The sequence below is a fragment of the Cinclus cinclus genome, chromosome 23, assembly GCF_963662255.1.
Source record: "Cinclus cinclus chromosome 23, bCinCin1.1, whole genome shotgun sequence".
In the NCBI taxonomy this organism is placed as follows: domain Eukaryota; kingdom Metazoa; phylum Chordata; class Aves; order Passeriformes; family Cinclidae; genus Cinclus; species Cinclus cinclus.
In genome coordinates, this window is record NC_085068.1 from 4,291,400 (window position 1) to 4,318,212 (window position 26,813).

The 26,813-nt window shown below is 42.2% G+C and overlaps 1 protein-coding gene across 1 annotated transcript; it reads right to left on the reverse strand.

The window, feature by feature from the left end:
• Positions 1-1,055: 1,055 nt before the first annotated feature.
• Positions 1,056-26,726, reverse strand: DHRS3 (dehydrogenase/reductase 3). Its single transcript, XM_062507640.1, has 6 exons — positions 26,095-26,726; positions 5,153-5,296; positions 4,378-4,497; positions 3,427-3,665; positions 2,287-2,412; positions 1,056-1,140 (listed from the first exon to the last, which is right to left on the reverse strand). The coding sequence occupies exons 1-6, from the start codon at positions 26,365-26,367 to the stop codon at positions 1,056-1,058; spliced, it is 987 nt and encodes a 328-aa protein (XP_062363624.1). The 5' UTR covers positions 26,368-26,726.
• Between the last annotated feature and the right edge of the window lie 87 nt (positions 26,727-26,813).

Consider the following 26,813-nt stretch of genomic DNA (forward strand, 5'->3'; position numbering starts at 1 on the left):
TTTATCACTTTTGGCTGATCAGTGCCTGACTCAATGTCCCTAAAGCACAATGGGTTTATTCCCAGATGAATTTAAAATGCATTTAATCAGGTCTTTGCTGAATGTGCTCCCATATTTCACATCTCAGGAGCATGACAGTACTGTCTCTTAGAGCATTATTCCACTTCACTGTGCAGACTGATACAATGGATTTTCCTCTGCATGGATTATGAATGTATGTGTGCACAAGCAGGCTCTAGTTTTAGTTCTAGATTTAGTTCATACTCAATGTGATGCTGCCTACATGTGTGGCAATCTGGGATTAACGCTAAAAACATTTTATCATAAATGAACGGAAAAAAAAAAAAAACCAGAACAACAATTTCACATGTGAGTTGAGTGACAGAATCTTCCACTATTTAAACTCCCAGCACTGCTGCCTGAGCCTTCCTGTCCAGCCTCCACAGGGGAAGTACAACAGCTTTTTTGGGCCCAGAAAGAGAAGTCCTGGGTGGCCTTTAGCAAAGAAAACATCACGTTGTGGTTTGCTCCTTCCCCAGTGTGTGCTGGGAACAGCTTCATCATGGGATGGGAAGTGAAGAAAGAGAAGGAAGTGTCCATTGAATGTCTGTATCTTTTAGTTCTTCAAAGTAATTGTGAAGTTCCCCATTCAAAAAGCTGAAATGAAACCAATGGCAGCAGCTCCTCTGGAGAAAGGGCACAAAGTGTGTTTGGGATGGGATGTGCTGCCTCTCCACTGCAACAGCCCCCAGACACTTAAGAAACAAATATCATACCTTAAAACTATGAGTAGATTTAACAACTGAACTCTAAAGAATTAAACATCATAGAAACATTTCACACTTTCTGTTTTTCCTTCCAAGGGTCCATAGTCCACTCACTCAATCCTGTGCAAAGATCATGTTACTATGGATATGACCTGCAAGAAATGTGTTGCCTCAGAGCAGCACAAGTCACATGAACAGGCTGAAAGCCAAGACTTGCTGATTCACAGTCCTGTAGGATTTTCATGCTTGTGCTGGGCTCACTGCAGAACAGTCTTTGTGCCATCAGGTCTATGTTCGTCCTTTAAAAGTGTTCATGCAGGTGTAGCTCCCAGAAAACTTGTGGATTTCTTCAAGTGCTGCCTGGGGTAGAATGCTGGTGTAGAAGCACAAAGAAAATGAGCAGATGAGACAAACCCCCCCAAGCTGTCCTAATGAGAGATATGTAAATATTCATTTATGTACATAAATATACAAATGCTCAAAAATCAGCTAGTGAGAGACACAGACAAAACTGGCATTAGTTTCCTGCTGTGAGGAAGCCTAGAGGGAGAAAGCTCCATCCACTCTTTCTCTACAGAAATATTTATCCAAAAAAAGTCTGCAAAAGCTGTTACTTGAAAGATACCATTATGTTTTATTCCTTCTAAATACTATATTCTGATATACATAAATTTAACCTGAATTCTCTGGTTAACCTGCCATCTGGTTGTGTAGGGCATGGGGCCTCCTTATCCTGGGGTATTGATAGAGATCTGATCTCCTGACAGTACTATGGAAATAACCTATTAATCCTTACAATAAAACAGAACAGCCCCTTTTCCTGCCAACAGAATTTCTGGGAACTTTTACCCCAGATTTTACATTCAGAGCAAAGCATTTTACTGTGAACTATTTTTCTCTTGTTTGAAATGCAATACTGAAATTATTTTCCACAGAAGTCTCATTGCCTTGTTTCAGTTCCTGACTGCTGCAGCTTTTCCAAAGGCTTTAGTGCAAACTATCATGGAAACACAATGGTGAATGCCCTTTCTCTGTGGTTGTTCCAGGATATGAAGTTATGATTTTTTTCCTTAGGGACCTTAAAATTTCAGTCCTGATCATACACAAAAATATTGATTTAATAGCTTCACTGGTGTAACACAAGCAATGCTCTGTAAATGCAGGTGGGACATCCAGGCCTTATGGTTCTGAAATGCTGCACAATAAAAAGCCCAGAGTCCAACAAGTGACTTAATAAATCCCCATCAACTATCTGTGTAAGTTTATTATGAAATTCCCTAGACAGAAATCCAGTTTACACCTCAAGAATCCAAATTTTTTGGAATTCATAGGGGGTTATACAAAGAAAATATCCCAAGAGGGAATCTCAGAAAGTGTCTCCCTTTTGCTTCCATGACTATCTTTCAAGGGAAGAGATGAGAGAGGAATTCCAGTCAGCCTGAGCTTTGCCTCAGGGAACAGACACAGAGCCAACCTTCCCTACACAGCCAGGCTATTGCTGGGCAAAGGAAATACTCACCTTTTTAGGATAACAAGAACATGCATTGTCCATGGAAGGAGCAGGAAGGCTTGATTCATCTGAACAGCTTCTACTGTCCTCCTCGCCACTGTCTCTGGCTTGAGAGGAGGAAAAAGACTAGGGAACCTGAATAAAGAAAATAAAAAATAAAGTAATTACACATGAACCAAGCTGCTTCTTTAAGGTGTCACTGTCCAAGTCCTGTTACTCTAAGTTATTGCTGCTCACTGGCCTTCAAATATGCCCAGGACTGGCTACGTCTCTAAGAGGCAGAAAATTCCAGTTCCAGCCGAAAAGCCCAAAAGCAGAAATCCCAGTTCCAACCAGTACTACTGAGTTAGTTAAACAGTTAAGAATGTACATGTTGGTGCCCTCAGGAAGAAGTGGCAGAGAGTAATCAGAGCCCTGATTCAGGGCTTTTCTTAATTTGAATGCAAACCAATACCAAATGCTGTCCTTTCAGTGACGGTGTTTTTCCTTTTACTCTCTGTTCCTCTTTGCTTGATTCAAATTCTTGACAGGTGAAAGACAAATATTTTCCTCCATTCCTTTTAATACCAAACAGAAGGCTTTTCCCAGCTCCTGCAAAAGCTTGACACTGCGTGTTTTCTTGACTAAGAGAGTGCAATCTGTATTAACAGGTAATTTGACCCACTGTAAAAGATTAATTTGGACAGCCATTACTTTTTCTTTTGGACAGGGGTAAAAAGGAGGTACTGATAGTCCCACTTCAGTAAGTGGCTCTCATTCCTTTCAGTGGGAAAGGATTAAGTATTCCAGTGAATAAAGAAGGAACTTGTACTGTTAATTCTCAAGTAATTTGTAGACTAGTCCTTTTGCATGACCTCAACTGCAGATTGCTTGCCCTCCCTCTGGTATGGCTTGAACACATGCAGGGAAAAACAGCTTCCAATTCTCTCTGCAACAGTCAATGTCCCCCCCAGCACAGGCTGCAGGAATATCCCAGGGATACACTAAGGGAACCAGTTTGATGAGTCCCAGGTGGCCTAAAGTGACCCTCTGTTCCCAGGCAGCCAAATGAGACATCGAATTCTCTTAACTAAATGAAGCATTAATTAGGAGTGTATTCTGATGATTCATTTAAAATGAGATGCTTTATTCTAGTTCCCCTGGACTGACCTGATTCTCATGCCCTGGAACATCTCTGTGCTGGTGTGGAAGGGTAGGACTGTGGTGGCATTCACTCCAGGACAGTCCAGCAGCCCCAGGGTCAGGCTCTCCATGAAAGCAAAGGATGAGGCTTTGGAGGTGCAATAGTCAATGGCACCAGGGATGGCTGACAAGGCCAGAACAGAGTTCAGGCAAACAATGTGCCCATTCTGCAGCTCCAGCATCCGTGGCAGGAATGCTTTGGTGGTCTGAAGAATAAGAGAGTTAAAAGATGAAAAGGAAAGAAAAAAAATACGCTCAGCGGCGATACAACAAAAACAGCACTGACTGAAAAAATAAGGTGACACAGACACAAGGTCAACAGGTGTCCTGTTCATTATGTCAGGAAAGGAATAGCAGAGGACCTTGTTGCTTTGTCATTTTCTGAGATTCCAAGTGGGCAAAGTTTGTGTAGAAACACAACGAAAGTCTTTCCTAGCATATATATAGGCAGTACTCCCAGATAAAGGCCATGAACAGAGTGCCTTCTATGCTCAAGAACTTTTACAGGATAAAGTCTTCAACTAAGTGATGATATTACAAGTTCTTTTTCATTACTACTGTCTGATTCTAAATGGGCTGAGTTTCACAGCTCCCTTCTCTGTAGTCCCACACTGCTCTGATGTTCCCTTCACATCACCATACAGGAAATGCCTCTGTGGCTCAGGCTTAGACAAAGACATCAAATGTTTTACTGGAAATCACAGAATATGAATAAAGAGCATCACATACTGAGTACTACTGAAAAAATTAAGTTTATTTTTGACCTCTTTCCTCTGGTGTTTGCCCCCCACATCATTTTTTTCTCTCGTTTTCAAGACAGACTGGTTTTACCAAGCATCCCTTAGAAAGACCTACTGGCCATAATTTCTCAGTCTCCTTCCCAACTCTAACTACATGGCACACAAGAGCTTATCTCACCCAGAACTGTCCCAGGGTGTTTATGTGCTGGGATTTGAGTAGTGCATCATCATCGCTGTCCATCAGGCTCTTCCCATGGACCACAGCAGCATTGTTCACCAGGATGGTGATGTCACCCACCTGCAAAAAAAAGCAAATTACTTGTGACAAAAGACATCTCTCCTCACAAACCAGCCATTTCTAATAGAGATGAATAGCCATTATTGCCAAAATACATCGTTGTTTTCCTTGTTCTTGACTTTCTTGCCTGTGGGCCTTGTAATCCCTTGGATCACCTCACAGAGGTAGCTGGACTCTACAATCTTATCTGCATGGCAACCTTTCTTTTTTCCCCAACGTATTTTTTTCTCATCAAATACTGAAACACAGAATTGTCAAGATTGGAAAAGACCTTCGATATCATCAAGTTAACCATCAACCCAGCTCCACCACTGTGTTCAGCATTAACCCATGTCCCCAGGTGCCACATCCATACGGTTTCTGAACACTTACAGGGATGGTGCCTCCACTACTGCCCTGGGCAGCCTGTTCTGATGCTTTAGAACCCTTTGCATGAAAACGTTTTCACTAATATCCAATCTAAACCTCCCTTGGTGCAACTGGAGGCTGTTTCCTCTCATCCTGTCCCTTGTTTCCCTGGGAGCAGAGCCCTACCCTCCCTGGCTGCATCCTCCTGTCAGGGTGCAGAGCCAGAAGGTCCCTCCTGAGCCTCCCTTTTTTCTGAGTGAGCCCCCCCAGCTCCTCCAGCCCCTTCACAAGCAGGCTTCTCCCAGACCTTCTCCCGCACAGCCTTGGCTTGCCGATAGACTTCCTCCCGATTTCCCACATCACAGATGAAGTAGTGGCACTCTGTCCCCATCATCCTGATCTCCTCTGTGGTCTCCTTCAGGCATTTCTCAGTCCGGCCCCACAGGATGATCTGCAGCAAGAAACTTCTGTTAGAGTCAAACTGCTTCTGTTTCATATCTAAAATAATTAAAACATGCTTCTGACTTCAACAGTTTGATGGAAATATTTGATGTGTTTTCATTGCCAGGGTTGTTGTTTTGCTTCCTTTAAGACAAGCAATCACTTTCTGTTACATGGGGAGTATCCTGTGGGATACTGTGTCCCACTGCTGACCCTCTGTTTACAGATTCTTTGCAAGCAACACAAGCTAAAACAAAAAAAAAAAAAAAAAAAAAAAATCAGATCTTAATCCTAACACGACCGGTATATGGAACGTTCTGAAAATTTTCTGTATCATGTAATTTCAAATCTCTCCCTCTTTTTGCTAGACAAATGGACTGAATGACAGATTTATCCTAAAATGACAGACCTTCCTGAATATCTGGTGTGTTCTCTACTTGTTTCACATTTGAAGATAAAACCTGCTTTGCAGTAAAATGTCTTTTTTTCAGCCTAGTAACTACTTGCAATGCTGATTTGCAGGCTGGTGTCTCAGGTGCATTTCAGACAAGAGCTCATCCTTGTACAGACTTCTGAAGTGAGAAATTTCAAGCATTAATTTATTTTGCAGCTCATATTTGCAGGATTTCACTTGCCACTCCCTTTAAACATGGTAAAAATTAAATACTGCTTATTGTACAAAGAAAACTCTGAATATTCATGGACAAACATTCAAATAATGGAGCGTGGATTTGATTTACAATGAGATATAACCAGCCAACCCTATCTTCATTTCCATACCATAAATGAGGTCAGAAAAAGATATAACTTGAAAAGTTACCAGGTTCATTAACTTTCATCATTTGTCCAGTACAATTCTTTCTAGTGAGTCAAAAACATCAAGTTTGAGACGGGGCTTCCACCACTGTTCTTCAAACATTAATCTGCAGCTCAACAGATTTAACCACAATATTTTTTCTGAGTACACAACCTAATTTTCTAATTCTTTTAAGGCTACTGGAAGGAATATAATTTCATCTCTATTACCTAAGACATCTATGAAAGAATTGATCTATCGTTTTTTGGCTCTTCAGCTAAGTCTTCTCAGCACTCATCATGTTATAAATGGTGAGTCACTGTCGTTCTGCAAAAAAGTAAGGTACTGAATGGAGCATGTTACTGCAATCAGCTGACTGCTCTGTGACTCGAAGAGCAAGATTCAGAAGAGAAAGAAGAAATGGTTGCTACATTGAAAATGCAAAATTATGGTGTTATTTCCAAGCACATGTGATCCAGGATTATAGTTCCTTCTCACACTACTGTGTATTGAGTCTGTATGAATCTGACCAGTATATTGATTTTTTAATGGTTAAAAATAAGCACACTTAAAACTTCAAAGATTAAAGAATCTTTGAGTTTCCCAGAAGCTGAAAGAACAGAAAGAAAAAGGTCTGAATTGCATCACTGCTTATAGCTCAGTCCCTGCAACTAACTTCATAACAGCAAGAAAAACATAAAAAAAATTGGGTGTGCAGTATTCTTACCCCACAACACATCTCTGGCAGGGAACTCTAACATGCTTATTTTTAAGGACAAGCTAAGCTTTTCTCATAACTGGTACTAAAACTAATCTCTGGCAGGGTCAAAGAGCTCTTCAGTGTGCCCAGCAAGGCTAAAATGCAGAAGTACCCAAATCCCCAACCATTTCCTAAACGAGTTACATTTACAATTAATCCCATTTCCATGTCATTGGTGCATCTGTGAACACAAACACACCCAGACTGATAAGATTTATATCCTCAAATTCTCCAGAGCACTAACGAATCTGGTTTACCAGAAACTTCAGAGCATGTATAAATATGCCAGAGCCATTTCATGGGAAATCTTATCTCAGGGGAAGTAATTTTCAAGGAAAAAGCTGTGATCACACTTAAAAACTGTAAGAAAGCATATGGCTGAAATTGCAGGTTGTGCACTGGCCTGGCTTCCAAAGCCTCAGCGTATCACCCTTGGCCATCAGGGCTTGGCATCTCCTCAAAGCCTGTAAAACTGATGGCTATTTACTCACTTCTGATCCCAGGGCTAGACCAAAGAATATTTTTCATGTGTGCACTGCAGAATTGAAGGGAAATCAAGAACATGTGAGAAATTTCACAAGCTCTCAGGAAGTATTTACAAAATACTGTTCAGCTGTGAGCACATGCACACTTGCTCTCCCTTTCACAACCCACATGGAAAGGGGAGAAAAAACCACCACAAAATGTCAACTGCAGACATCGAGTTTGATGCCCACAGAGTTTTGCATCCGGGTAAACTTCACCTTCTTGGCAGGGTTGGATTAGTCAATGCACACACTAAAAAATTAAGTGACTTGTTGAAGAGCGATGGAAGCTAGGACAGGAAGAGAAGAGAAAGAAATAAATTGTGAGACAAGAAGAAAGTAAGGCAGGAAACTGCCCTCGCATATCTAATACTCCAGTGCTTCACACTGCTAAATAAAAATTAGATCCCTCACTCTTCACTTCAATCATCTGTTTCAAACATCCATACAGCCTCCTATTCCCAGGAGCTGCCACTGATGCATTGAATGTCAGGAAATATCCATGGAAGAATAGTTAAGCAAAGGATGACCTGTCAAAGGAACATCTGTCTGTGATGCAACTCCTGGATATAATATTTTTTTTATCCCCCAACAGTTTCACTGAGACCTTTAATATCATACAGAGGCAGGTCTTGCAAGGTGACCCCGTTAAAATCTGGGCCATCTGGAGAAGGCAGAACTTGCTGCTTATCCTATGACAACATTAATTTCAGCACTGACTTCTTTCCTTAAGAAGTTTTTGCGTCTTTGATACTGTCCACACTCAGGTGAAGGCTCCAGCCTGTATAAGAGAAAGGCAGTAAATAAAAGACCATTATTTTGTAAGAGGTCCCTGATGACCCAGTGGGAAGTGAGGGCTCCTGCCGTCATTTCTGCTACTTTTTACAGATGGATACAACTCAGAACTCAATACAATGTGCATTTGGTCCAAATTCAAGCTTGACTGCTCCTATGAGATCATATGAGACTTTCAATTTCTCTCTTACATCTGGCCAGACTGAATTGGCACAGGCTTCTCCCCAGCCTCCCAGGACATCAGATCTTACAGCGAGACAAGTCTGGAGTTGCTGCATTTGTCTCACAGTTGAGGCTTCTGTTGCTCCTGAACATCTTTAGTGGGGGGCTTGGTTTAGTCTTTCTGTATAGGAAATACAACAGTTTTCTAATGTTTTCTGGGTCCTTACTCTCCTACTGCCTCATGAGATTTTCTACAAACTCCTCAGCTCTTTGCCCTCCTTCATTCACCCTCTTCTGCAAAATGTGCCATTAGGGATGATCACTCATGCTCTCAATGCTCCTGAACAAACCCTTCTGCTCCCTGTTGAGCCACTGTGGGCCTGGGGCTGTTTGCTGCTGCCCGCTGAGCTCCAGTTACCCCAACGCTTGGATCTTCACTTCCCTTGGGATACAGGAATAATATTCTCTGCTCAGTAAACATCTAGAAAAGCATCACTTCACTTCATCCTGCTCCAGCTGGGATTCGAGGGCTCTGCACCCATGGGGAGTCCAGACCTGCAGTTTCAGAAATGGTCTATTTTATTAGGAAGCATGATTTTCCAAATGCAGACATGAGGCTCAGTCTGGTCTGTCTCCTCTTTCCTTTCTAAGTGCAAGTCTAAATTGGCAATAAGCGTGTCCCAAATGGAAGCTGAGAACGACTCCAACAGACACAGAAGTTCCTGTCTGGACAGAGAGCGAAGGAATAAAGGAGAGGCAGGGTGTTCATCATTTCCCAGCCTGTCAGGATGCTGCACAGCCACCCGTTCACCATAACTTAGTGGTGGACAGAGGAATATTCAATTTGCATTTTGGATAAATTCTTGGACAGACAGTTTTCCATCCTGGAAAGAATCCAGCCCTCATTTCTTCCCCCCCTTCATCTCTCGCAATCCTTCTGTGCCTGCCTGTCCTCGCTGCACCAGCCACGCTCTCCTTCCACAGAGTCACTGACCAGAAAATTGCCGAGGGCAGGAGCCGGGGGAGGTGGATAATCCTGTCCCAAGGCTTCCTGCCCGTGCCCACCTCGGCGTGACCCCGGGCTGGCAGCAGCCAGGGAGGCAGGTGGAATGGGAAAGCCATCCCTGACACTCCAGTGCCTGGGGCAGCAGGGCAGCATCCTGCCCCGGGCACCGGGAGGAAGAGATTTGGGATGATGGAGGAGGAACTCCATGTGCCCTCCTACCCTGATGAGCTTCAAAGTAGGCAAGGGCTGCGACATCACACTTGGTGCAGATTTTCCCAGGATTTATTCACGGATTTTTGCAAAACAAAACCTTATCTATCTGTCGATCTGGAGTCCCAGAGCTCCTTATCTGAGCTTTAGAAAATCCTTTCGGCTGGAGGGGCAGGCACTGCATCCCCTGCTCCCAGAGGACCCGTTTGACTCTGAATTTCATCTGCTAATGAGGCCTGCCCCAAGGTGGGAGGGGAGTCAGAGGGAAAGGTTTTGCTGCTGTTGGACCAAGGCAAGGCTGTCTAACAGGGACCTGCGCCGGCTTCGTGCCAAAAGCCCCAGCCCTGACTGCACGGCCAAAGCCTGACTTTCACCATAACACAAGAAAATCCATGCTTCTGACCACCACCAAATCAGATAAAGGCACTGCTCTGTATAAACTGGTCTACACTGAAGCTGCTATCAACCACAATATAAACATGCCATCAGTGCTCCAGAGACAAGGATATTACTCATGCAGGACACAAAGTTAGGGCTAAGTTTCCATCATTTACAAGGCTAGTTAACTTGTTCAGTCCAATTTTATTGCCAGCACAATTCAAGAGCAGCAACAAAGGAATGTTGCCCTTTTACACTGTCAATTATTTTGGCACCGTATCCTCAGAGAACCCGCTGTGCTAGAATTTCTGCCTCCAAAGAGCTGGAGCAGTACTGGAAAGGTGTCCTACCACAACTGCACTTTTGAGACCAAACATCTGCTATTCCTAGACACTCCCCTCGGGTTATCTGGGTTGCATTTGAGTAAAGAAGTGTTCACTCTTGGTCTTTACACCACAAGGTGGGTTGTGATTAGCAGATGTAACTCCTATTCTGAAAGCTTCCCCATTTTACGATTCATGAAGCAATTCTCTGATACAATCTGAAGACACTGAAAGATTCAAGTGTTGCAGAGAGACACGAATGCCCTTCCTGCCTGATCTCATTGTTGCTGCCTCCACAAATCAACCACAACTCCCAGCCCCAGATCAGCACAGATAGGAAGTAGCTGGTGGAGCAACACATTTCATTCCTCCTTTCAACCTCCTTCCTGGTCCAGTGGAACAAAAGTTGCTCTGTGTGTGCCGGTATCTGTAATTGCACAGACCTTTGTTCAAACACAGAAAGCCTTTCTGCTCCCAACACTCAGAGTTCCTGCATACTTTTAGGAAGTACAAAGTGTAGATAATCCACTGAAGTATGCCAGTCTTATCCCCCCATATTTACAAAGCCTGGTAGTACTAACTCACGGTCTGTCCTCTGAAAAAAAATGCATTCCAGTGTGTCCCGTAATCCCGGCAGAGTTTTGCATACCGTGAGAAAGGGAAGCTAAACCCCAGAGCCTCCAAACCTCCACTCTTTTGCCTGTCAATGGCAGAAGGGTTTTCTCCTCCACCCCTTCCCTTTTCTCGGCCCCAGGCAAAGCAGACAAGTTCTTTCAGGAGTTCTCCATGGGAGAGGCAGCTCAGGGCTGATTACTGCAAGCGGGAAAGGTGTGGCCCTGCAGTGTGAAAAGCCAATCTTTGCTTTAGAAAGGAGAAAAAAAGAACCTTGTGATGCCCGAAGTAGGTCAAAATACTTAACCCAGCCCTTCAGTGACACTTCTCTAAAGGTAAGCAAACACAACAGGCCAGTCCCGAATTCCTCTCAGTTCCCACAGCGAATATCAAAGCTGCAAGGGACAGTTATGAGAAAGGCTGCAAGTAAGGCTATGTGTCTATTTAACACACAAGCTTTTCTAGGCTACCATTTAGCAGTTGTAAAGCTTGTAAGAATTGAATTTAATTTTAATCCTGCCACCCTGCTAAACACAAGCCACAGACTCCATTATAAACTGGTTTAAGTCCAGGAGTAACATACAGTAATGAGATTAAAAGTTAGGGCTAAAGAGACTTCAGAAGGAGACTAAAAGTGAATTTCAATCCTTTCAGTCTAGAGTCAGAACTTTTATAAGTTTATATGTTGATCCCTCAGTGGGATTAACTTTATTCACAAAAACAACAGTCAATTCCAGTTGTATCCCAGTCATCCTTTTTTCCCCTCTGAAAGAAACCAAACAGCACCTAAAAAAAAATAAAAAATCACTGAGTATGTCAACACCTGCCTGCTGTTGAACAGAGGCCTTGCTTGGAAAGAAAATGTGTGATTTTCTGTGTGCGCACAGGCATTTAAGACCAGCTCCCCCTAAAGAAGGGAACAAATGCCCACTGTTCTCACAGCCAGGACTATGTAAGGACAGGTGGCCCCATGGTGACTTTTTTTTTTTCCCCCCCAGTGTTTTTTTTCCAATTGCTTTCGTCTGCAGCACGAATTGCGACTCCAGACTGCCTTGGGAGCAACTCTTCCCAGCTCAGCTCGGAGCAGGGGAGGAAGGGCAAGGGTGAGGGTTGTTTGCAAGGAGAGGTCAGGCAGGAGTCAGCCTTTACAATCCCATTAACGCTGGGACAGGGTCAAACCGAGTGCACGCTCCAACAAAAAGCACCAAGTGGCCACAAGCTGTCACCCTGGAAGGTCCCTGGAAGCATCTGTGGGGGGGGGGGGAATAAAAAAAGGACAGACTTTTAATGGTGAATGTCTTGCCACACCATGTGTGAGAACCGGCCGCTTGCTCCGGGGATCCACAGCACACAAAGAAATATCCCGCAGTAAAATCCTCTGGCTGCAGAGCAGGAAGAAGTGGCGTGTCCGGGGGTGGGGAGAGGGGTTAGAAAAGTTCTGTATTTGAGGTAAGGCTTTGGAGACATCCACCAATAGAAATATAATATTCCACCCTGCAAAAAATAACTAGTGTGCTGCTGCCGCCTCCGTTTGCTTGGCATGACATCCCTATAATCCAGATTCCTATAAAAATGTCCACAGAGATCTCAGGAAATTGTGGGCAGGGTAAATATGCAGGTGCAGAAAGCCCTTTGGTCCTGCAAGCGCAGCAGACATGATGAAGGGATAGAAAGTCAGTAAATGGCATTTCAAAGGGGAAAAATAAATTCCTACGATGGTCCAACAGGACATTTCAGCATCACTGAAGGTTACTGTGTGCATGTTCTTCTTCCAAAACTGCACTATTATTTTTACTTACTGCACATTACTCTCCAGGTAAAATGCCTGTGGCAGGTTAAATGTTCAGGTAAGAGTTTAATATTTACTACAATGCAAAGTTTTGTCTACACTGAACTAACTGTTCTTGGAAAGCTAAAAAGTGCAAAAGTCAGATTACAAGGTAATATTGAGAAAAAAGGACATGTAGAATTAACAAGTGGCTCCAGTACAGTATTATTTAACCTGACTAGGTAAAACTGCCTACAAATTATTTCTTCAACCAACAATTAACTGAAAAGTCTGCTACTTCTTAGCTAACAGAATAGAAAAACCTGACAATACACATGTATGTAAAAGAAGAATTACAGAGCTACAAACTGGGTGCCAGTCGAAGTGGATTCTTCTGTAGAGTTTGCCTTTTTCTTCCTGAGATGAATTCTGTAGCAGAGCAGCATAACCTTGAAATGCTGGCTGGTTTTAACTTCCAGTGGAGAGGGCTGGCCACTGCATCTCCCCAGGGACAGCAATAGCTCCTAGGCTAGACCCTGCATTACTTATAAAAGCATTAGTTATGCTGCATTACCAGTTTAAAGAATTGTCAGCTTTGATTCAGAACACCTTCAGTTTTGCTTTAAGCTAAATCATGATGAGCAATTCACCAGAACCTCACTTATTTTGGGGAATATATAAAAAATTCTCTACAAGCTCTATAAAAATAAAAAAAAAAACCCAAACAGAGTCATTAATTAGCTGCTATACTCAAAACATCACTGAAAAGAAAAACTAGGGAAGGGTTTAAATCTGTTAGGCTGGGAGAAGGTTTGCTACAAAAACAGCCATGGAAACCTAAGGGTGAATAATGTTCCCAATGCTGTCATTATAAAGTAACCCTCCAGAAAGGGCTACAATATGCTCCAGATCATCCATGTGCATAATAGGATGCAACTCTTGACTGAAAAAATAACTTCTCCCGTGAGGCTACTGGAGAAATATTGGATTTAAAATAGCCTGCCTTAAATTTGTGTATAAACTGAACAGCAGCAACTGCTCCAGACAAGCTCCCCTTCAAGCTTTCCTCTTCCTCCAGAAAAAGAGAACTGCTACCATTTTTCAAACCATATAAAAGCTGTCAAAAGGTGCCTTTCTTGTAAGAATTTTAGTCGAAGAAATAAAGGGTGCTGCATAGGAGAAAGCTTCAATATTGAAATGCTTAACTGGTTGCCTATCTTTTCATGTGCTTTCCAAAATGTTATTTTTTAATGGTGGCTGTTGCTATGCAACAGGGCAGAATCTCTAAAATCTATTCATGAGTTGTACAAATGGCAGTTTTCAGGACATATTTAACTCTCTCAGTCTATTAAGTCAAAGAAGGAGGATGGAAATCAGAGGACTGTAAGCTGCCAGAGCACAAACCCCCCTCCAAGGGTACAGCACAGCTTCAAAAGGGTCTTTTACCAATTACACTATTTTTTTTTTTCAATACACTATTAAGATAAAGTAGCTACCTTGCTTTCAAAAACTGTGAAAAACAGCATAGCTCTGGTTAAATAAAATGGTATTTAAATGCAGAAACAAAAGTTATACACATGTTCATTACTTTTACCCAGAAATGATCAAAGCAATTCAGATTCTGCCACAATGGTAGTTATTTAAACAAGAGGGGCTGGTCAGCAGTCACAAATCCAGCCTGAGCATACTCCTAACTTACAGCCTGGAAGTTAGTTCCCATCCTTTGGATGTGACTGCATGCTTTCCAGGGCACTGCAATACAAAATGAAGTTAATTCACTTTTATGTGAACATAAAATCAATTAAGTCTTCACAGAACACAAGAAAAAAATTACTTTCCAATAAAATAAACTATATAAAGTAACCTGGTCAGTAACTGAGATTTAGCTGAGGGGCAGAAATAGAATATTGAGGCACAATAATACTCAGTGTGTTCAAAGGTAGCCACAAGCAGAGCTCTTTGCCTGAAGGGTTCCCTCCCTGCCAGCAGCTTCAGAGCATTGGGGATCTGGAAACTGCTCCAAGAAAGTGTGTGAAATTTAGCCCTTAAAAAACAGGTCTATTTTTGGTTGACTCACATTCACTTTTTGCTTCCACTGAAATGTAAGTGACAAACCAAACTGAAGTACTGGCCTGAAGGACAGCAATCCCCACGTGCAGCAGTGGGAGATCTGGGATGGATTCTCAGTTGGAACTGCACTTAGAAACCTGGATCCTGAAACAAGTAACACCACTTGGCCTAAATCTAAGACTCAAATGCAAACCAAAAGTGTTCTAACAGTTTTACTGATTCCAGTGGCTAAAGAAACCATTCTAACTTCATCCCAAATATATCAACTCCCTCTGAGATGGATCTTTTTTCAGTCTACAACCAGCATTCTGATTATTTAGTGCATTTACAATTCCAAGACCAACCTAAAAATGTGTAGTTTATCATTTTATATAATTTATTTTATAAACATAATTTATTTTCAGTGGTTAAGAATTTTCTCTTATTGTCCCTATCAGTCAGTGAGGAAGAGAAACTAAAATCCCTTCATAGATGTAAGATGCTCTTCTAAATTTCTGGTTTTGCACAAATGCTGGACTAAGATGAGACAGTGTCAGTGGTCAAAGGCATCAGGAAAGCTCAGTGAGAGCTGTAAACAAGTGCAGTGATGTCAGGAGGAGCTGGCTGACCCACTGCTGAACTCTGGCTCCAAAGGACACGCAAAGCACCAGATCCCTTTCCCACACATGTGTGCACACACACATCCCCCTCCTTTCATCAGAAAAGGTGTCTCAGAACAATCTGCCACAGTTGCACATCATCACCCAGGGAAATAAACCCTGGAACTCCTTTTGATGGCTAAAGACTTTGCTTTTGAAGAGAACAAACCTACTACCATAAGCACATGAAATATAAACACGGCATGGACAGTGGTCTCTAAGGGGCCTGGATTACAATCCAGTAACAGAAAGCTGCACAACATTGCACAACCAGCACATCCCAAACCCAAAATCAAACAGCTCAGTTCAGTGAGGCAGAACTCCTGCATTTCCCAAGGGCCTTGGAAATATTCTGACATAATTCTTGACAGCTCCCTGTGGCCAGAGCAGCCCTGAACTATTACCATTTGGGAAAGAAGCACTTGTACCAGCTGGATGTCTTTAATACCCCATTTGGAAGCATGACCTTGTCTCCTTAAGTCTGAGTTTGTCCTCACTGGGAAGGTTTTTCAGGAGTTGGGTACAGGGAATTTGAGGTTGTAGTCAACATCAGACCAAGCTGCTGAAAGGGGATGTCAGGATTTTCCACTCCCTCTCCACCAAGCTTCGCCCAGTGAAGTGCTGATCAGAGACAAGCTGTCTGTGTTTACTGCCAGCAAGGAGACTGAAATGACAGATTGAACACAAACACTAATTTAATGTTCATGTAGAAAATACCTGACTGCCCACTGTTATTGCTGATCCATTCTGTTGAAGAGCACGGAAAGATGAACTGCTCAGCATCTTTACAGCAACACTTCACTCCCATAATTTAGGCCTTGTATATTTGAGTTTTTTCTTGAGGTCCAGTAAAAAGATTATCTAAGAATTTCTGCTTTCAGGTAAAATGGTGCAAGTTTGTCAGCTCTTCAGATACAAAGAAAATCTTAGGTGTACCTGGTGATTGAAAGGGCAAATAGAACAAACCCCAATTATAAGCACGCAAAAAATCATGGTTGTTTGAATGGTGACTCCTGTCTTCTAAATCTAGGCCTGACCATCAAGGAGACATTTGCTCCTTAGTGAATCTTCTAAGAAACACTAAAGTAAGATCTTCAGTGCCTGAAGTTTGACTTTCTGATACAGGCCAGAACTCACAGACGTTTCAACAGCAGAATTCTAGTCCAGGACTTACTGGGAAAGAGGACCTACCAAAACAACAGAGTACCCATGGAAATACCTGTGCTGCCCAGGAGAAGGGAAGATGAGACAATGAGAAGTCAAGTTTGAACTCCATCTGCACCTATTTTAAATAGCTCTTTCACTGAGATAAGGGAAGAAATATATTATTAGCCAGGTCACACCAACTGCCACAGACTCCAATCTGTAGCTAAAACTGTGTCATGCTACAGGATAATCACAGAGTCTTTCCAGGCATCATTTTTATACCACCTCAAAATAAACCACATATAATTTTACATTAGTTAAGTCTACTCAGAGGTACAATGTCACTGGTTACACACTGAGAGCCAGGTTTACCTCACAGGCACACCTAAAGCACAACTGATTCAGCAGAGCTGCATTTGTGCTTTCAACCATGATTTTATTGCCATAAAAGGAGCACTGACACATTTGCTCAGGCAGTGTAAGACAACAGAAATCCCTGTGTTAACCAAAACAAATAAGCTCTGCAGCACTGCAGTCAATAAATTGTAATTAAGAAGGTGGCAACATAAGGGTGGCTGTCCACAAAATCCCATTGTAATTATGCATAGTTTATGGCTAAGTTAATGGGATGAACAATTTAAATTAATTACAAGCTCTGCCAAGGTACCCATCTATTCCCAAGTCTATTAATTAGAATCAATTTAATCCCCACTGGGATAAAGGTCAAACAACATGTATTTGACCCTATTCTCCTGGCGTCAGTGTTATCAGCCAATGGATCTGGCAGTGCCTGGGTCTGACTTGTTTGACTCTTCAGGATGTTGACAGGATGCTTTGAAGAACAGAGTCTGGGCCCAGTTAAAAAAAAAAAAAAAAAAATCTCTAATAATTTCTGCTTTATATTCCTAATAAGCATGGGTTTAAAAGTGCCAGAGCTTGTTCTCTCTCGGTGGTCAGCTCTGAGGCTGTTGTTCTCTGTCTTGAAGAGATTTTCTTTTCAGACTCCCTGTCCTGCAGAAAACCTTGAAGCAGCAATTGTGTTAGATTTGTATCTTCAGTTTGGGACAGGAATCAAAGTGAAAGTGAATGCTAAACACTAACTAGCATTTGTTAGAGGATTTTACAAATACTCAAATTTATACTCGATTCTGAAACTCAAATATTCAATAATCATTAGCTGACCTTTTCAAACTGCCCAGAAGGACAGATACTGAATTTCTAGACCCTTGTCCAATTTTATGGGAAGGAAATAAAGAGAATTGTTACCTTTTTTTCCTTCTCCCCATCACTCTTGTAGAATTAATTGGCAGCTTCTGTGAACTTCATCATTATAATCGATTTGTCTTTTTTTTTTTTTTTTAATTGCCTTAATACTTTTATTCCTCTCAGGTTACTGTCAGGCCAAATTCCTGGTCTTTGCTCAGGCAATTTGATGTAAAACCAGACAATTCTTAATATGCTGACTTTGAATGTTGCTGATCGCTTTGAGAAATGGAATTCGGAATCTATGCAGAGTTTTTTAAGTTCCTCCTTTGCACTTTGACTATCCACTGCATAGTATCACTCTAATGAGGCAGGTTTCCACAGGAGACTTAAGAAAAATAAAATCTTTGATTCCTGTAAAATGTGCTACCCAAACGCTTAGGACTGTATGCATGGATTATGGTCACTCTTAAAGCAAATTACTGTGCCTGGCTAATTAAATTAAGCATTAGCTCAACAGCATGTTTGATTCTTTTATAATGCAGTAAAAACTACTTACAGTGCTTCAGATGGAAACAGTTCTACAAATCTGAGACTTTTTCCCAGCCTGTGCCAGAGTCATGACATAAATGCAACATAAATACACAGCAGCACTTTTACAAGTCACTGTAGGTGATGAAACGATGCAAATAAAAGAGGGATGAATCACTTCAGTTAAGTGGCATGAAACATCTTAGCCCAAAACCTTCCTGTCAGCCCTGAAGTTCAGAAAATCCACCTTTTCCCTTCCTGTGGAACAAATAAGACTGAGAATCATGGAATCAGACTATGGTTGAGGCTCTGGACCTCTGGATGTCCTCTTGTCCAACCAACCCCCTGCTCAAGATCAAACACCTCATCTACTGCTTTGACCAGGTCAGCTCATTTTCAATTTCACTGCCTCCTCCAGCTTGCCAGACCGGAGCCTCTGTTTTCACTTTCAAGGTATGCACTTTCATTTTAGCCATGCTCCCATCACCTTTTATTTAGCATCAGGTCTTCTACTGCAGCCTTTACCTCCCAGTACTGATTTTTAAAACAGCCTGTCTGTTTTCTACCACTCTTCCTGTACCTCTCTAACCATTCTTCAAAACTCTTTACTGCTGCTTTTCAAACCCCAGCTTAAACCTTCCATTGCTGTGATGCCTTCCCCAAAATTTTAAACTGGTTCAACAAGTGGTGCTGCAGTCTCTGGTTTTAATCAGCAGAGTTCTGTGTTAGTACTCATTGTCGCCTTTTGGTTTTTATCTCCACTGTCACATTTATTTATTTTATCCCTGCCAGCCCTGAGGCCAGCATCATCTTCTGCTGTTGTTCTTATAAGGCACATTTAGCATCTTTATGTTACACAGTTTTTGGTGTGTAGTCAGTTTCTGAGGCACTGAAATGACATTAATATATAACCTCATCTTTAAAACTTTTAAAAGTTTTTACAGCATTGGCACAGTCCTTGTATTTAGTGGGAAGCCTCATTTTACTGCCTTGATGCCAGACCTTCAGCATGTTAAAAAGTGCTGGATATTGGTGTGCCAACACAGCGTGGTCTCACTGGGACAATATTTTCTCATGACATCACTGTATCTTGATGGGAGATGACAAGACTAACTCTGCAAGTTCCACTTCTTGTTAACATTATTTATTCTCCTTACAACATACCCAGCAACAAAAGACAGGTATGTTCCAAATTATAAGTTAAAACAGCTCCAGCCCAAGCTGCTTCACAGACACCAAAGATCTGAGAGCTGATAAATTCTGGTGGTGCCTGCCAGGCAAAGACACTTATTCAGCATGTTATTCCAAGTGCTGGCCTTGGCACCAGCAGCCAGCACAGGCTGAATGCCATCAGTGCCAGGGACTCCAAACAAGGGCTCTTCTGCCCATCCTCAACTCCAATCAACAGAAGAGGGAGCTGCCAACAGGAAACCATTAAATAAAGCTGCCATCAGGACGTAATCTTTGGAGAAATAAAGCCTTTCTGGAGACCATAAAGCCACCCAATCAGATCTGTGCTCTCATAGTTTACCAGGTGTTTCAAATTAATGTATTATTTTGCATGACACAGAAAAACATTCACTCCCCAGCTCTTCTCATGTACTTCTGGTTGCTGATAAGTTGTGACATGCTCTCATAGTTCACTGTAAGATTAAGTGCTTAAATTTAAGGAAGATTAAAGTAGCCATCATTTAACATATCCCTGAAGCTGCTGCATTCCTATGGTGGTTTCTTTCCAACCACACACACAACAGGAGAGATTAATCACTTACAACCTCGTATATGCACTACAGGTAAATATTCTCATTATATCAAAATATCTACAGCATAGAAAATGTGCACTTTCCTTTTAGATTACATTATCCTTTTCACACAATGTCAGACTGTCTTTTCCAAACGGTCACTTGCTTTTTTTTTTTTCATTTCAAAATGACTGCACAGAAATCCATTAGACACATGGGCACATGTCATTGTGGTAGCACCACAGGGCAGGAAAAGCACTCGGAATGGGGACAGATGCTCACCTGGCAACAGTTTCTTAGCACTGAAATCTAAATATACATATACAAACATTCTACACTGAGTCTTTTAGAACAAGGCAACCTTAAATGTAGTGCACCACACTGGGATATTGAACTGAGTAATGTCCATCAGAACTCTGTCCATTTCTTTTATCAACCTAATTGTAAAGGCTTTCTGATTTAATCATGTCAGGTCATGATGCCTGTTAAAAAGAAGTACATGGTGATTAATCAGATTCTGAAGAAAATCAGTTCCTCTCAGCTCTGAAAGTGTGTAATTTTAAACCAGCTCTTTTCCTTCTGTCAGGACTAATGTTCTCTGGGGTGGCCAGATCAGGTCTAGTCATGTTCTGAGCTGAGAAGGAATGAATGTGTCAGAAATCAGTTATTACTTGCAGAACAAAAGTGTCTCCTTGACAACTGGCCCAGCACAGTGGATTTTAAAGCTAACAGAAGCAGAAGGACTTGCTAGGATTCCTGCAGGGATCTCATGCCTTCCCATCCCTTCCCCACTCCCCCAGCACATGGTCAGGAATTATACACCTTTGTACATTACAAAAGAAAGGTTTCCAGGTTTGCAATGCTACAGCCCATTTGGATGAAGACTGGGCCATATTCCCATTCTCGTGCACCAGGACTTTGATGCCAGGCAAGAGATACTCTCCAATGCAGTTTAGCAAGACTCTTCTACAGGCTCTGAAAGTGCAACCAGAGATGAATGTTTGAGGGTGACTGATATTGTAAGCCATTTTGGAATAAGAACTCTTACTGAATCCAAGGGAGGCACTCACAGCTTTTGTCCTGCATCTCAAAAAAAGGTCCCAGCTCTGAAACAGCAGCAGTGGCTGTCTTTTGCCCTCACTTTGGGAGATTGGTATTAATTTAATATCCAGCTCTAGTCACAGTGCAGTTAATCCTTTATCATATGTCATTGGCACATGTTATAAAGAAGCTTTTAGAAGGTATATACTAATTCATACAAATCAGGACAATAATATATGGGCCATTCACTTAAGAGTTGGACTCTATGATCCTTGTGGGGTCCCTTCCAACTCAGAGAATTCAGTGAAATCTGTGAAATAATATGTCAATGTGATTCATAACGACCAAAGTGAAATATTCATAGACCTACAGATGCAACTTATGTGGGAAGAGCGTGCCACTGATAAACTCATCTCAAAACTTTCCAAATTTTCCATTGCTGGGAATACAAGGCTAAATTCTAAGACCTGATACCATTTTTTTTTACATAACCTCTCTCCAGTACTCTCAGCCTAAACACAAAATAGCCTCAAATCTCACATAGCTAAACCCCTCCAATTACACAAGGCTCTTAAGTACTTGTAATTCCTCGGAGGTTTTCAGTTCTGTTGGAGAAAGTGAAGCACTGAGGGTAACTCCAGGTCCCAGCAGCAGTGTAGGCTTGCACAGCTCTCATCCATCCCTTCTCCTTAGTGCTACTTCCTCCCATCCCAACTGTCAACTGAACTGAAAGAGGACAGCACAACCAAATGACAAGAGATCTTCCAAAATGTAGACACTGAGGTCTGACTTTGAAAAGTGCTGTGAAAATATCGATGGAAAGAAGAGGTGAGATTTCAGGGTTGATGGGTTTTTCTGGAAAGGCCCAAGAAGCTCTACCAAAGTCACTGTCAGATAAACAAGAATACTAAATTGCACACTATAGTTGGGGAATCTGTTTCTGTCCCATCATTAACATCTTTTTCAGTTACTTTTATTAGATTTTGTTGACATTTAACAATAGAGAATGCCCAAGAACCCTTCCTGTTCAACCACACCTCAAATTAGATAATCTGTGAACAAATTAAATTAAAATGACAAGGAAAATTTTTAGATATCAAGGTTTTCTTAAAAAAAAACCAACAACAACAACAACAAAACAAAAAACAATACCAAAGGAAAAAACTAACAAAGAGCATGATACACAAAAGACACAGGAATCAGAATTTCTTCACTAGAGACCGTCAAAACCAGGGCTGACAACTTTCTGGCAAAGGTACTATAATGAAACTTCTGTAGGAAAAGCAAATGGCTTTGAGGAAAACGGGCAGAGTTTCCCACTCTACTGAGCAGTGAATGAGCCCATTCAGCCCCTACACTCCCTGACTGCTCACATCTGCAGAGGGCTGTTCTCCAACACAAGAAATACTGTTCAAAGGGGCCAGTCTTCCCAATATTAACTGGGTTATACAGTACAGTCTTTGCAAAACACCATTAGGCTTTGGAAGTGGGTTTTTATTTCATAGGCATTAAATCATAAACTCATAAAAGTCTCTCATTCTCCCATTTCATTAACACAGACATTCTCTGCCATTTTGGCTCACCAAAGTATCAACAGCTACGAGCCTTGACTGAGCTACCAGCATGTGAGACTGAAGCAGAGGTGATGTTTCATTGACCAAATACTTTTAAGGTACAGTCAAATTCTCAGGAGTTAAAGCAAGCAACAGTGAGGGTTTTGAATTTTGCATGCAGCGAAGAAGGGACTGAAAGCAGAAAGTTAATTTCTCCAGCAATTCAGCCACAGCAAAGTAGCTTCTCAGCCAGCACTTATGAATCTGGACACTTCTCTGGGAAGTTGGATTACAACACTTGAGCACTTCCGGAGAAAAGTTAGTGCTGTTCATCCCTCATAATAACACTAACATGTCCTGGATCATCTGTAACCACTTCATCCCTGCATACAGCTCATTTACATGCTCTTGGCTTTTCCAGAAGTGCTCCAGGAAGCATTTCAATACACAGTGCCTCCCAGCACCAAGTAGTTCTTGACAACTACTTGAAATTACAAATGGAATATGGATCCTTTGACCTCTCAGTGTACACCTGAACAGGAATGATCTGATTAATAAAGTCTCTCATTGCCTAAAAATTGCTGGCAGTCTTAATTGAAAAAAACAGAACATACACTTGTAAAACTGCAAACAGAACTGGCACTGCTTTGTGCCCTTATTGACTATTTCTTTGGAGAGGCCAATGAACAACTGTGAGAAAAGAAACATCACTTGAGAAGGAAATGTTTCCTAGACATTTATCTAAGTCACATTTGATGCATAATGGCAATGCAATGGGGGTAAAGAATGGGAATCGGGATGGATTTACAAATGATGCCCAAGAGACTTCCATTCCATTAGATTGAGAATTTTAGTCTCCATGCTCATCAATCAAGCACAAGACATTTCCATTTGCATAAACCCTTTAGGGATTTATTTCATGTCATCTTCATAGCTTTAAATGCAAGATCAAATTTTACAGTAGAGGAGTTGCAGATGTGACAATTCATAATCTTGTGAATTACATTTGCTACCTTGCTTGGAAACAGCTCCGATACATCTCACTGGTGAGCAACAAAACCAGTCTCTGAAACTGAGAGCAAGATGAAATCCCATCCAGTCTCATTACCAGAGAAGTTTCCTATCCTCACGGTCCTAACTTATCTTTCTGAAGATTCTAATCTCAAAAATATGGTTATATATCGCCGCCTACCTCCAAAAGCCCGCCACTATGTCTGTGTGTGCAAGCGCTGGGAGCCCCTGGTCAGGACACACTGCACACCCTCCACCAGAACCTGCACCCATGGCACTGCCCCCAACCACCTCCATGGCATGCTGGGCTTGGCCCCTGAATCCCATGCCTTTGCTGGAAGTCTTTTTCTAAATTTGGAATATGGTGACTACACCATCTGATAATCAGAACCTGTTCTAAGTTATTTATTATGATCAATAATTCAAGCTTTGCATATTATTGTAAGACGGTTAACAGTGCAAAAGGAGAAAAACAGTCAATTTTCACAAGCCTTAGCAAAAGATGACTTGCTAGACACTGCAAGCCTTTTTAATTTCTTTTTGATTGTCAAAGGCAAAGCATAAAATTGAAGAGGAATGCTAAGCAAAAGGTTGTGGACTGCATAAAATCCACAAATTTAGGGCTGAGCATAAAATCAGGAAAGAAATGAAATCTCATAGCAAAGGGAATAGAAACTACCACACGTAGGTAAAATTGGCATTAAAACTGCTAAGGAGAACAAGCCAACTTTGGTGTTCTCACCACAGGCAGTGCCACTACCGTGGGATCAGAACGTGCTGAGTACCACAGATGACTGACTGGACAACATGATGTAACTGAAAAGAAAATCCAATTCAAATTGAGTCAATGCAAAGACTTAAATACCTTGAATACACACATGAAAACATCCCAAAAGGCAAAACACCCCAAAGTTCTTAACAGTAACTAACAACACAGAGCATTTCAGAACACCACATGAGACAAGCACAAAGGTTCCCAATAATTATTCTCATGTATTTTTTCCTTGTACAATATGTAGAGATTTTGTAGACAGGACATACAGCTAGAATACAGTGTGCGTCTGTTTACAGTAATTCCATCTTCAGCTCTCTCTGAAGCAGCCCTTTCTCCTTTTGGCCCCTGTCCTCTGGTTCCTCAGGGCCATTGTTCAGCTCCCAGCTCAACTGCATCAAAACAGCTCTTAAATGTGGTGTAGAAATGGTAGCACTTTAATGCCAGAGCTCAGCATAGCAACCAGCCTCTCTAAATAAATAAATAATGAGGCGTGGTATTCCAACAGATAATATAAATACACTTTCAGCAAATTTCTTGGGTCCAAAGGTCAGTCAACTTGTTTGCTCTGACTCCCAGAATGTGTAAATCTCAACATGATGTTTAAACACAAACACAGACAAACATTAAAGTTCAATGCTGACATATTTTACACCTCAGAGTTACACACCAGAATAGCTCTGTACCACACAGAGAAAACTGTAATGCATGTGTAAGGAAGTGACAAAACACTATCCTGAACTAAATCCAATTTTTTTTTCTTTAAATAGCCTCTCATTCTGTACTTTTCCTCTTCTTTCTTCTCTATTTACTCTCATTCATCCTCTCACACAGAGAAGTATTTGCACAGCTGTCTAATTTCACCAGTCCCCCCCTTAATTACCAATACAAGGGGAGATGAAACTTTCCATCCTAAGACTCATTTCAGGGATTGGTGTTTCTGCATCCCTGACTAATTCACACATAGGGACATACCTGTACTTATAAAACCACAACATTTCAAAGTAAACCACCAGCGCCTGAACAAGAGAATGGACCCACCAGCTACAGTGGCGCTTCTGGGCTTCCGTGCAGACCAGCCACTCTCAGCCTCTCTCCTAAAGGAAATGTGCAAATAATCCCACAGCTTCCACTCAAGCTGTGCTCCTCTTGCCAGGTTCTCATTCATCTTCCCTTTGAACAGCTCTGGGCTGTCCAAAAGTAAAATACAAGAGACCTCAGGAAGCACAAGAAATTAATTTCACAAATGGAAACCCGCCAGGGTGAAAGGGGACACTTCTCCCCGCTGTCCCAGAGCCACCTGCCCCTCTGCCCTGGGGTGATTGGCCTGGATATGATCCTGATAGACGAGGGCTCCCTGTGCACGATCCCCACGCCCAGCAATGCCAGGAAGCAGCCCGGGAAACAGCGATGGAAGTGAGCACTGGCTCCATGCACGGGAATTGTTCAGCTCTCCTTCCCCTGCCACAGGAAACCCGGGCTGAAGCAAAAACCTCTCCTTTGTCAGCAGAGGGGGATTCACCAGGGGGACCTTCCTCACAATCGCGTTTTCACGGATGGGATGGGCAAAGGCAGGATGCAGGGAAGGAGGAGTGGGCAACTTCTGAAATGGAACCGATGTAATGACTCAGTTCTGCAAAATGAGAGCCTGTCTCACCTCGTCCAAGCGATCCCACCAGTCCCAGCCAGAGATGGGGAACGGGGCTCTCTGGCAGAGCAGCAGGTGGGCGCTCCCTTCCCCTCCCCTCCCTTCTCCTCCCCGCTCACCTTCCTGGCTCCTCTCCTGGCGAATTCCCGGGCCAGGTGCCGGCCGATGCCGCGGCCCCCGCCGGTGACCAGCACGTTCTCCCGGGACAGGTCTCGCAGCCTGGGCGGCAGCACCAGGCACACGGCAGCTTTCACCACCAGGTACACCACCTGCACCGGGAACAGCAGCAGGGCTCCCAGCCACTTCCAGATCATCCTCTTCTCCCAGGCAAAGTTCTCTTCCAAACCTCCACGAAACCAAGGTGACAGAGAAAGAAAAACAATGCCCTTCATGCACCCCCCCCCCCCCCTTCCAGAACTTGGGGGCAAGAGGTTTTTGGACTGGAAAAATCCTTTTCTCCCCCCTAAAAAAAAAATAAAAAATAAAAAATGGGGGTAGGAGTAAAGTAGTGCAGAAGACCAACACTCCCGTTTCTTGATCAGCGTCCTCTGGGATTGTCACACGCAGGTAAATCAGCTTCCTTGCTTTTTAACTAAAAAGCTTTTTTTTTTTTTTTTTAAATTAAAAGAGATGAAAAAAAGAAGTAGAACTAAAAGTAGCCATACATCCCTCCGCTGCAAAGACCCACATAAAAATCCGGTATCCAAACAAAAGGTTTTTATATTTAGAAAAATAAAATAAAGCAGCCTATGCCTCCAAATTTCAGCCTGCAGTGCCTTCCAGGCAGCTCATTTCTATTCTTAGACTCAGGAAATTGCTTAAATAAGACAGAATTGCC

What these genes read in the sequence shown, in the direction of transcription:
- DHRS3 (XM_062507640.1), bottom strand. Translation starts at nt 26,367, where the DNA reads ATGAAGGGCATTGTTTTTCTTTCTCTGTCACCTTGGTTTCGTGGAGGT. An exon ending in ACACCCTGGGACAGTTCTGG is followed by an intron (nt 3,666 to 4,377) that starts GTGAGATAAGCT and finishes CTTATTCTTCAG; the next exon opens with ACCACCAAAGCATTCCTGCC. An exon ending in GTTCTTGTTATCCTAAAAAG is followed by an intron (nt 1,141 to 2,286) that starts GTGAGTATTTCC and finishes CTTCTACACCAG; the next exon opens with CATTCTACCCCAGGCAGCAC.